The 13,110-nt window shown below is 35.1% G+C and overlaps 1 protein-coding gene across 1 annotated transcript in view; it reads left to right on the top strand.

Annotated features, from left to right (window-relative positions):
* Nucleotides 1-6,555: 6,555 nt before the first annotated feature.
* The window catches only part of LOC149227600 (putative LRR receptor-like serine/threonine-protein kinase At1g56130), a 53,678-nt gene continuing 47,123 nt past the window's right edge, over nucleotides 6,556-13,110 (top strand). Inside the window, exons 1-2 of the mRNA XM_089380549.1 lie at nucleotides 6,556-6,759; nucleotides 6,937-7,122. Of these exons, the coding sequence (XP_089236675.1) occupies nucleotides 6,556-6,759; nucleotides 6,937-7,122 (390 nt within the window). The remainder of the gene's footprint in view (nucleotides 6,760-6,936; nucleotides 7,123-13,110) is intronic.

Genomic DNA, 13,110 nt, shown 5'->3' with positions numbered 1-13,110 from the left:
TGTAATGATCCAATCCAGATCAGGGTAAGAGAGAGGGAGGGAGAAAGGGTGAGAGAGATTTTGAGGGAAGGGGAGAGGGGGGCAGTGGGAAAGGGAGAGAGATGAAGAGTAGGTGTGTGTGTCTGTGAGAGAGAGATAGTGGTGGGGGATAGAGGGTGAAAGAGAGACAAGGAGGGAGGGTGAGACAGATCAAGAGGGAGGGATGGAGATAGGTATGAAGTGAGAGAGAGGGAAGTGAAAGACATGGGGAAGAGAGAGAGAGAAACTGAAGGAAATAGGGTTAAATATACACATACACTCACACATGTTGGTGCACTAAGATGTCTTTTTACAGGCAATCTTAATTCCTACATTAATTTTCAACCCAAGGCAAGTCATTTTATTTTAAGAGTGTTAGCATGATATATGCAGTGAATTCAGAGGTTAATTGACAATTAAATAAATTGGAATCGTTGCAATAACTAATGACTTTCTCTTTTAAATCCAATCCAAACCACTCTAAAAGAAATAATTGTTGGGCTCTTAATTTGTCATTATTATTACCACTTCTTAACATTCATTTCATCTATTTCCAATATTTTTTTATCACATTATTTACCATAATTTATTATATAATTCCATTTCAAATCATTTATGCTCTTGTGGATAAATAATATCTGATCTCATTTATTTTTAATAATTAATGATTATTATGCATGATTTTGGTTTATTCATTTGTTATAAACTCACTCATGATTTTAGCCTCCAAGATCTCTTCCAGATTGCAGATTTGGTCTTCAACAGATAATTAGATATTCCAACTCATGAATTTGTTGGCATAAGAAGTGACAGTTTTGCGTTGGACGTTTTGGGAAAATGAAAGTGAATCTGGAAAATGCGAGACATGGGTTTTGTTCACAACGGACCAAATCAGTTTCTCAATTATCAGTTTTCAGAAATTCGGTTTGTATTGGGATGAAATCAAGGTTCTTCGAAGGATATATTTGCAGATTCGTTGTTGCGGTCGTTTTCCAGAATAGCCCAATTGTAATAACCAAATTCGACTTGTTCCAACTGAATCATGATGGACAAATCTCTCAGATCTCATCTTGAATATTGAGATCAGTGTGTTGCAAGTTTCCTTTTGATGTTTGTATATTTAAAAGACACAATTCAGAGAGAAGGGAGAGCTAGCTGATGTAAGAATTGAGCCTTGTAACAGTGAAACTATTGTTAATGAAATTTCCAGCCTTTTGATATTTTTCTCAATATGTGAGTTAAGCATAGCCCTGCCTACTCTTTTGATCAGGTGTTGTGCGTGTGTCCTTTTTATGTATATTGTTTTACTTGTTGTATTTTCTTTATTGTTGTTACAGATTTCCATAGATTGTTGTGAATGCTTTTCTTTCTGCAATTTAATTTCCATTACTGTTACAGCGATGCTTTAATTTCTTAGTCACGAACCCTTGGTCAATGTAAGATTGTAACCTTGCTCTTGCATATACCTTGCATGTTACCTTGAAAAGTGTATGCACCTGGATTGATGAATTAATGTAGGAAACAGGATTGAATAATTTTTTCATACTCAGACACCAACATTTTGGCGCCGTTGTCGGGGAAGGCTAACAAGGTGAAAGACACGATCTGTATCGACTAGAGGGTCAATCTCTCATCCCGGGGAGAGGAGTTTTCTCACTCTGCTCCAGGTCCTAAGCGTAGTCATTTATTTGTTTTGTTGTTTCTCTTTTTCTTCTTTTTTTTGTTCGTTTTTATCTTTAAGATCAATCTCTCGTCCTGAGGAGCGAATGGTATTTTGACGCCCTGCTCCATGTCCCGAGGTTAAATTTTTCCTGCATTTTTGTTTGTTTTGATTTTGGAAAAACTAATCTCTCATCTTGGGGAGGGAATGTTACTTTGACACCCTGCTCCAGGTCCCGAGCTTTAGATTTCCTTGTGTGCATTTTTTTCTTGTTTGGTTTCTTGTTCTGGGGAGGGAAGGGTCTTTTGACACCCTGCTCCAGGTCTTGAGCTTTAGATTTCCTTTCAAATTGTTTTTTTTTAATAACTAGGAAGAAAGAAGTAGAAATTTGAATAAATATTATCATTTAACTCAAGTGGTGATGTAAGCACCACCCATTCCACTAACAAATTAACAGGAATATCTGAAGGAGGAACCTCAAAGTAGCACATGAAGAAGATATTCTATCATGGTAAGAAATGGCTCACATTGTTACTTTTGAATTCCCTATTAACGATCTAGGAGTGACACAAATGCATATAATTCCTCCATCTTCCCTACCAAATTTTCATGGTTTGGATAATGAGGACCCAAATACATTCTTATTTGAGTTTGAAGTACTTTGTAGAGGATATGATTATTGTACTAATGATCAAATGTTGAAAGTGTTTCCTCTTACTCTAAAAGGAGCAGCTCTCCGATGGTTCATGAGCCATTGTGGGAACTGCATCAAAACATGGGAGAACATGAAGAATGTATTCTTGGAGAAGTACCAAGACTATTACAAGGCCAATGAAGATATTTTCAGTATGATACAAGGGGAAGATGAAAGCTTGGAGGACTATTTGGTGCGATTTAAATACAACCTTTGAAAATCAAAGCATAAGCATTTGGAAAAAGAGATCTTAAAAACACTCATTCTTAAAGGAATCAAAGATGAAATTTTAGAAATCTTAAATCTGATAGGAAAATGTGACATTTTTAAGCTATCATATGATGATGTTTGTGATTTATGCATAAGGTATTCAAGGGGAATATCCAAGGTTGGTAAGAATTCTAGAGAATTTTCTTCTTTCTTTTCCAAATCTGCTATAAGAAGAGGAGATATAAGAGATGAAATCAATGATTTATTTGAACATTTTAAAGTTGATTTTATTAGTTCTCTAAATTCACAATTGCACGTTTTGCAGGTTAAGAAAAGTCAAGCAAAATTTGAAGAAGTGATTTTTCCTCAATGCCAAAAGGAGCATCCCATGGATAGTTTCTCTTTCCTACCTAGGATGAAAACAACATTTCCTAGAGATGGAGAAGCTGCAGCAATTTCACAACTATTGAAACATTGGCCTACATGTGTGTTTCAAAACACTTCCTTTCTATTGTATTACTTGCATAATCTTTTATGGAATACTCATGTGTTAGGGCAGCCATGCCAATCTCAATATAACCCCCATCAATCTTGTCCACAAGTTTGGCATGGTTCATCCTATGATTACATGACTACTCTATCTCATCTTGTAGCACAAAAATATCATCCATATTCTTTTCCATGTTTTCAAGAACACCTTGCTTGCATATCAAAGTTATCCACACATACCAATCAACTACATCATCAAAATCCTCCATGCCCTACACATATCCAGCTCAACTCATTCCACACCCTCACCATAATAAACCAGTACAACATGCGTACAACGTTGAATTGCAAAATTTACCTACCCTTCCCACCCAATCTATCTCGCATAGACAATTGCAGAAAACTTATATCGAGATTGGAAATGTTTCAAATCCAAAAATTGTAGAAGTTATGGAAGAAAAGGAGGTTTCTTCTAGTTTGCGTCAACAAGTTGTTTTAGAAACTCAAGAAATTCATGATATCACAACTATGGGAAATCAAGAAAGTAAAGGATACACTGAAGATTAGTTTCACTCCATCAATTGTTTGCAACGTCACTCCATACTTCAACAATTTTTGACACCATATTTTCAAGGGAAGTTGGTCTCTCATACCCTAGTATTTATTGACAGACATTTCTTAAATTCAGGTGTGTATACACTTGAGGCCTTATTTCTAAAATGGTTCCATTGGAAGTACTCTTATACGTAATTATGCTTTATTTTTCAAGGTAGAATAGGTTAGTGTAGAAAATAGAATAAATAAGTATATAAATAGTTTTTGGTATATGTAGAACGAGTTGTGTTTGCTGCAACTTGCCGATTATATCAATATCAATGGTAAATATTTGAATTTAATTGTGTATGTAGATGTATTATATTGAAAAACATATTTCTACAAACACTCATCATCATTTTGAAAAAAAAAAAAACATATCTTCGGGCGTGTGGGCTTGATAAAACCACTAAAATCACATTCGGTACAGTCATATTTTGAGGAACAAAATGGGCATATTTTCAAAACATGTTTCAATCCTAAGTAGCCCTTTATTTCTACTTTCTAATCCAATTTGAATCACTCAATTTTGATTTGAAATGAAAAAGTTATGACCAAAACATTGACAGTATGTCAAGCTTGCATCTCAAGAACAGAGTTGAGACAGTCCGTTTTTGGAGGCCTAAATGACTAGATTTTTGAAACCTGTTTCTATGGTATATCACCATATTAATCTAGTTTACAATGCAATTTGAATCACCCAATTTTGATATCGTATGAGAAAATTATGACCAAAATACTGACTGTCTATCGTAAATCGACATCTTTAAAACTATGTTTTTCCGACTGTTCCTTCACACATTTGACCCATCAATTCTTCATGATTTCAAAAATTGTTTCTATTGGATATAGTTACATGAATCTACTTTAATCTCCAATTTGAATCGGTTCAATCCGTCATCAAACGAAAAAGTTATGCTTAAAATATCAAATTGGAGATTAAAGTAGATTCATGTAACTATATCCAATAGAAACAGTTTTGAAATCATGAAGAATTGATGGGTCAAATGTGTGAAGGAACAGTTGGAAAAATAGAGTTTTAAAGGTGCTGATTTACAATAGACAGTCAATATTTTGGTCGTAACTTTTTCATACGATATCAAAATCAGGTGATTCAAATTGCATTGTAAACTAGATTAATAGGGTGATATACCATAGAAACAGGTTTCAAAAATCGAGTCATTTAGGCCTCCAAAAACGGTCTGTCCCAACTCTATTCTTGAGATGCCTGCTCGACATACTGTCAATGTTTTGGTCATAACTTTTTCATTTCAAATCCAAATTGAGTGATTCAAATTGGATTAGAAAGTAGAAATAAATGGCTACTTAGGATAGAAACATGTTTTGAAAATATGTCCATTTTGTTCCTCAAAACATGATTGTATCGACTGTGATTTCAGTGGTTTTATCAAGCCCACACGCTCTAAGATATGTTAAATTTTTTTTCAAAATGATGATGAGTGTTTGTAGAAATCTATTTTTCAATATAATACATCTACATACACAATTAAATTCAAATATTTACCATTGATATTAAACAACCTACATAACAGAGTCATTTTCGATTTCCCAACTTAGACCAACAGTTGATATTTTAAGCATAACTTTTTCGTTTGATGACGGATTGAATCGATTCCATCATCAAACGAAAAACTTATGCTTAAAATATCAACTGTTGGTCTAAGTTGGGAAATTGAAAATGACTCTGTTATGCAGGTTGTTCTAAGTAAATTTGACATATCATATCATGGAATTTTTAAAACATGTTTCAATTGGAGATATCCCTATTAATTCACTTTCATTTGGCTTTGGAATCACACAAAACGGACAAAAAACCAAAAAGTTATGATTAAAATACCGTTGGTTAGTATGGTTGGCCACCGCTATCCCGCAGGTAATAAATTAGCTCCACTTTGTTATTTGTTTTTCATGGATTTGTTTTACAGAGTAACTACTTGTTAATTTTTTTCATATTTATTGGATTTAGAGAGATCGATCACCTATATTCTTCCATGATTACATGTAGACGCTTGTTTTTTTGCAAGTCTGAGGAGAATAAAAGAGGTCAATTTGTTTTTGAACAAGTGATTATTGAAGGCAATGATAATGAAATAATAGATTTTCATCTTAGCATCTATTTAGAAATTTAATATCATATAATTTTGATTCTTTCGAGATGCCATGGAAATTGACCATTAGAGTTTGTTACAAATTATTCATATTATTTATCACCAACAACATGAAGATTTTTTATTACCTAATGGATTCATAACAGGAGAAATGGAGAATTGATTTTCATTTGAAGGTCCAAGTCATTTCCGCCAAAATATTTTTCCATTCATTTACCATTGATAGATTGTTGTTTCTGGAAACAGATTGATATTCCCTTAGGAAACAACATTGCCGCAGTCAAAATCATAGCAGTTGCAACTTAAGTTATTTATTTATTTATTGTTTTTCAATAAAATTGTTGTTTCTTTTCTAATTCCTCTTATGTTTTTTATCATGTGTTTAAAGTCACAAATTTTGTTCCTTCATCAAAATAAAAGGAAGTTCTCAAGTTTCATGATGTTGCTCCATATTTATCCATTTGTTCCTGAGTCTTATCAGTATATGGTTTCCTCAGATCCATTGGGTGTTGTTACTCTGCCACTGCTGTTATTCACAAAATTTTTGTAAGTGTCAGATGTTGTTACTCCTTGGATGTTGTTACTTCTTGGGTGTTGTTACTCCGTCGTTGTTGTTACTCCCAAAAATTTTCTAAGTGTCGGATGTTGTTACTCCTTGGATGTTGTTACTCTGCCAATGCTATTACTCCTTGAGTTTTGTTACTCCTGAAAATTTTCTAAGTGTCAGATGTTATTACTCCTTGGATGATATTACTCCGCCGATGCTGTTACTCCACCAGTGTTGTTACTCTGCTAGTCTTGTTACTCTGTCGGTACTGTTACTCCATGACTGTTGTTACTCCGCCAATGATATTACTCTGCCAGCGCTGTTACTCCGTCGGTGCTGTTACTCCATGACTGTTGTTACTCCGGTGGTGCTGTTACTCTGCCAGTGCTGTTACTTCGCTCGTACTGTTACTCCATCGGTGCTATTACTCCCTCACTGATGTTACTCCGTCGGTGCTGTTATTCCGTCGGTGTTGTTACTCTGCCAGTGTTGTTACTCCATCACTGTTGTTACTCCATCGGTGCTATTACTCCATCACCATTGTTACTTCATCACTGTTGTTACTTCGCCGGTGTTGGTGTTGTTACTCTGCTAGTGCTGTTACTCTGCTGGTGCTGTTACTCCGCTGGTGTTGTTACTCTGCGAGTGTTGTTACTCCGTCGATACTGTTACTCCGTCACTGTTGTTACTCCGCCGCTATTGTTACTCAACCGATGTTGTTACTCCCCCAGTGTTGTTACTCAGCCAGTGTTGTTACTCCGACACTGTTGTTACTCCATTGGTGCTGTTACTTTGCTGTGTTGTTACTCAGCCAATGTTGTTACTCCGTTGGTGTTGTTACTCTGTCGCTGTTGTTACTCTGTCGATGCTGTTACTCCCGAAATTTTTTTGAGTACCCGGCGTTGTTATTCCTTCACTATTGTTACTCTTTCAGTGATGTTACTCCTCCAATGCTTCTACTCCGTGGTGAAATTTTTTCTAAGTACCTAGTGTTGTTACTCTACACATGTTGATATTTAACCAAGGTAAGTCTTCAGGTGCATCCCTAATCAACTCCATGTATTTTATTGATGTTTCAATTATGACCGAGAACGGTCATATATTAGTTGGGGGAGGTGTTGCATTTGATAGAAAATGTATTATATTTAATATCAATGATGTCATGTCATCATTTTTATTAAAATTTCACGTCAACTGATACATCTCATGATTATTACCACCATAATCCATAACAACCCGTAACCCCCACTTATCCACACACATTGGAACTTGAATCATGTATGATGACATTAACTTGGTGAATGGGGAAATATATCTTTGTTTATCTATAAACATAATTTTATTTTTTAAGGAATAATTATCAAAAGATGATTTCATCATGACAACTTTCAACTTTCCTAATTTTTCAAGTCCCTAATCTTGTAAAATTTATGATGATGACCACAAAATTGTACTTAAATATTTCCATCACTATTTAATGAATTATTATTGAAACCCCAATCTTAACAAAGCAAAATATATTTATCAACAGTGATTTGAAGGTTATTAGTATTTGAGAAGAAAAATTACCCAAGTTGAAAACAGTTACTACAAAACGTTTTACGCCATCCCTAGCTCTTAAGGAGCTGACTTGCCACCCCATCTATTAAGTGATCTTTTGTTGATTAACAATAACCATAGTTAAATTTTAAACATAAATATTCAACTAGAGGATAGGAGGTCCCACCACGAGCCAACCTACCATGATCATAGGTCCTAATAGAGTGACATTCCCACTACTAGTCACCAAGCCAAGGTAATGGTATTCAGTCATAAAACTGAAGGACAAGAGGTCTCATCACGAGTCGACTTGTTCACTTTTGTTAGTTCCCGTGAATTGCATTGTTATTAACTGGTTACCAAGCTAGAATAATGATCTTCAGTAGAGATTTAAGTAAATTGAAATGCTTTTGTAACTATGTACTTATTTCTAATAAATGGGACACTGGCATCTTAATGGGTTAAAAAGGCATCCCTGTCGAGGCTATGGACACCTGCTAGAAACAGTGGCAATGCCTATGGTATAGAAGTTAATTCAATACTATGATTTACTTGGTTACCTTGTCTTCTCAAAACTAATTGTCGATAAAGCCACTGTTGCATATATAATGTTTGCTAGAACTCATGGTTCATGGGGTAATATTTAATCAGTTCTTAGATAATGGTGGTTATGGTTTATATCTATTATTGAATTATAAATATTTACTTTACATGTTAGGGATGAAACTTTTAAGATATTTGATATTTGGCATTTTGTATCATCTAATCTATCATTTGTTTATTCTACAAGTTTAATATCTTTAACCAAAGATAGTTTCTTTACTCAATCAAACTCTATTTAATCCTAGCTTAACAATACTACTATTATTTTGGGGAAGGATGAAGAGGCCTAATTCTAATTTTGAATCCTGATGAATTACTGATTGAGGATACTCATGAGATGTGCTATAGAAATCTTGATGACAGGGAAACTAATTAGTTTGGGGGAAGGAAATCCGGCTACACTTTTTGATTACTTTCTTTGAGTTTGCATGGCTTCCACCTTTCGCATCACTTACACAAGCTCAACCTACAGTAGATTCAACAAATGTTAATCCATAGATGTCATTCCATGTTATTTTGTTGAAAGTAACAATTGAGGTGAAATAACATGAGTGTTTGATTTATTAAAAATTTAGGAGAATGTCATAAAAGAAAGCCACTGAGCATTATTCACTCATATTTTTCAAACCATTATTTCCCCTACTTTATACAGAGGCATTGGGTTGCATGTGGGCATGCAACATATTCAGTTTGGGGGAATGTTGGGCTCTTGATTTGTCATTATTATTACCACTTCTTAACATTCATTTCATCTATTTCCAATATTCTTTTATCACATTATTTGCCACAATTTATTATATAATTCCATTTTATAATCATTTATGCTCTTGTGGATAAATAATATTTGATCTCATTTATTTTTAATAATAAATGATCATTATGCATGTTTTTGGTTTATTCATTCGTTATAATCTCCCTCACGATTTTAGCCTCCAAGATCTCTTCTAGATTGCAGATTTGGTCTTCAACAGATAATTAGATATTCCAACTCAGGAATTCGCTGGCATAAGAAGTGATAGTTTTTCATTGGACGTTTTGGGCAAATGAAAGTGAATCTGGAAAATGCGAGACATGGGTTTTGTTCAGAACGAACCAAATCAGTTTCCCATGAGTAGTTTTCATAAATTCGGTTTGTATTGGGATAAAATCAAGGTTCTTCAAAGGACATATTTGCAGATTTGCTGTTGTGGCCGTTTTCCAGAATTGCCCAATTATAATAACCAAATTCGACTTGTTCCAGCTAAATCATGATGGAAAAATCTCTCAGATTTCATCTTGAATATTGAGATCAGTTTGTTGCAAGTTTCCTTTGGATGTTTTTATATTTAAAAGACACAATTCAGAGAGAGGGGGGAGCTAGCTGATGTAGGAATTGAACTTGTAACAGTGGAACTCTTGTTAATGAAATTTCCAGCCTTTTGATATTTTTCTCAATATGTGAGTTAAGCACAACCCTGACCAAGGAGTTGGGCCCACTCCTTTGATCAAGTACTGTGCGTGTGTCCTTTTTATGTATATTGTTTTACTTGTTGCATTTTCTTTATTATTGTTACATATTTCCATAGATTGTTGTGAATGCTTTTCTTTCTGCAATTTAATTTCGATTACTGTTACAACAATGCTTTAATTTCTTAGTCACGAACCCTTGGTCAATGTAAGATTGTAACCTTTCTCTTGCATATACCTTTTGTGTTACCTTAAAAAGTGTATGCACCCGGATTGATGAACTAATGTAGGAAACAGGATTGATTAATTTGTTCATACTCGGACACCAACAATAACTCTGAAAGAAATTCATAACACACTTTTCAATTCTACTTAACTTATTATGAAAGCAAATGAATTTGAATACAAATGTAAAGAATCACACTTGGCAATCTCAAATGGAATTGAAACTAACTCGCTTAATCATGAAAGAGAATTATAACAATTGAACAATAAATAGTAATTGAACAACAAACGTTAATTGAACAACAAATGATAAATGAATAGAAAAAAACCACGTAAGCATCCTATGGAAGGCAATCAATTATGTCTCTGAAATCTATGATAACATTACTTGGAACGAACAACAATCTAATCATAACCAATTCATTCAAGAGCATCAAACATATCTAACGTATAATGAAATTTGAATCTTGAATAAACAACAAATATGAATTGGAATAGTCAATCGTCATGGTAATCAAAATGATATTAACTCAACAAGTAATAAAGAATAGACATAAAGAATTATAACACAAGTAAAGCAAAAGATCTTCTCTTGACAAGGCCCAAAGTCTCCAGAAGTCCCTGCTATTAGATACTCTGAAGATGATTATAAATTAAACGCAGTCTTGTTCATTAAAACAAGTAACAGAGTTATAGCATCACCAAGATGAAAGTATTATATGTCAAAAGGAATAGTTACAAACTATGAATTTCTGAACTAGCCGTGCAATTTTCCTTTCGGCCTTATATATCACATTTAGAAAAGTAAATAGATAAAAGCGAATCCTCAGGATCAAGGGATCCTGAGGATTTCACAATAGTTGATCTGATTCCGTCATAAAATAGCATCGATTTTCCTGACCTTCCGTTGTCCTGCTTTGCCTCTAACGCTGTCTTTTTTCCTTTACAGGATTCTGTTGTTTTGTCGATTGAACAACCATTGTCCAATTCATGTCTTTCTGTACATAAACATAGTAAAAGTCAATTTTCCCTGCTTAGATTTATCTAATTTGTTATTTATTGTTTTTACCCAACTTCAGTGGTTATTTCCTGTACTTTTATGTATAAAACGAAGTTAGACATGTGAAGATGAATGCTAAATAAAGTTATTTACAAGGAGAAAACGCACTTTTTTCTCGTCCCAACATACTTCCCAGCTTACCTTATTGCATGTCATCATGTAATTAAAAGGTTTAGGTGCAGCCCAGTCAGGGAATAGGCATGATATACCTCCTCCTCATAAACTCTGAAACCATTTTTCTTCTTAAGCACAACAAAAGCCTGGTTCACTTCTTGATCTGTCAGGTTATAATCACAATGGTACCTGTCTGGGGGATACCATATGATTAGGCTCCTATACCAACATCCTATCCATTCGAGCCTAATGGTTAAGACCATGTTACTATATTTAGGGAAGCGAGAGGAGGCAACCTTAAAATTCTAGTATCTGAATGATTCTCTGTTCCTGAGAGTATTGCCGGAGACTTCCCACCTTTTTCTGGCTGCAGACAAAGTTTCTTCCTTGATCTCTTGGAAGTACTCCTTGCCAGCTTGTAAAATATATGTGTGGAATGGCCCTAATTGGCCCACAACACCAGCTCACTTCATAAATTGCTTGTGCCTGACAGAGAGATGCAAGGGTTTTGTAGGCTCCCCCCTAACCCATAGGTCGATGCCATATTCTCATTTTCTAAAATTATTATGGGCCTTGACCCATTTAATTTGGTTAGTAGCAAAGGAAAGAAAGACTTGGAATTGGACATCCCCTATAAAGGGGCCAGGGTTTCTATCTCTGTCATCTTCTAAAAAGAAATTATGCATGTAAAGTTCACACAAGAGGTGTTGTACCTGCTCATTCTGCTCTCTGAAGTACTTGACAAAGTCCGGGGTAGTCTTGATTTCCACAGACTTTCCAACCTTAACAGCTTTGATTTTCAGTAGGAGGTACCTTTCCAAGAGGAATAATGCATAGTTTGTAGCAGGAGTTCGGCATGACAGGGTGTCTAAATAAAGAGAGCAGACAGTCTCCAATTTCTCTTTAGCCTTTTGTAATTTGTCTTGTACTTTCTCAACCTTTTTCTTCTCATCCTTGTATTGAGCGAAGGTCTCATCCTCAGTGGATGTGAGTGCCTCAAACTTCTTGTGTCTCCATAGTCTCAGTCTGGACAGTAGCCTCGACTAATTCTTCAATCATGCAATAATCAACTGGGATGCTTTCTTCAGCATCAGTTTGAATGACAATGTTCACAGTAGGGAAGTCCGTTTGGGCCTCCTATGGGAAAACACAGGGGTCTTCAATTTGCATTTCATTTTCTTCTACAAGACATGGCTCCATTTGAGCTTCCTTTTAATAAATCAAAAGAATCTCAATCTGGGTTTGAACATCTTTTCTAGAACAATGTTATGTCTGTGCCCCCGTGGTCTCCATTTCCACTTTCAATTTTCTGACTCTGACTGCTTCTTTTAACCATTATCTTAGCTGCCCAATTATTCTATTTTGTTTCCTATACTTTTTAAGCATTTTTATGAGCCTATCCTTGTAGGTTTTCTTTATTGTGAGACTTCCAATCGGCGATGGTGCAACTGCATTTACCTCAGGTTCATGCTCAGGTGGAATTGTGTTGGCATCAGGGAGGGTTTCAATTGGAACTGTATCTCCCGATGGAGCTTCACTTTCCAGTTCTTTTCATCATGAATTTCTCTCTTAGGAGACCCCAATGGAATGATGTCTCTTGAGCAATTATCATTCTCCAGGTTTTCTTCTAGGTGGGCCTCGTCCTCAAGGGACTTCATAAAACTAGCATTTCCTAGTTGATTTTCATCTCCCAGGGTTTCATCTGTAGGATTTTCTTCAGCTGGGGGGTCCAATGGACCAGCAGTTGCTGAATGATTTTCCTCTCTAATGGTTTCTTCTTCG

This window comes from Pinus tabuliformis, chromosome J, assembly GCF_031772625.1.
Source record: "Pinus tabuliformis cultivar Carrire ecotype Pingquan chromosome J, CPIR1, whole genome shotgun sequence".
Lineage (NCBI taxonomy): Eukaryota > Viridiplantae > Streptophyta > Pinopsida > Pinales > Pinaceae > Pinus > Pinus tabuliformis.
This window is presented reverse-complemented; position numbering and strand designations above follow the sequence as displayed.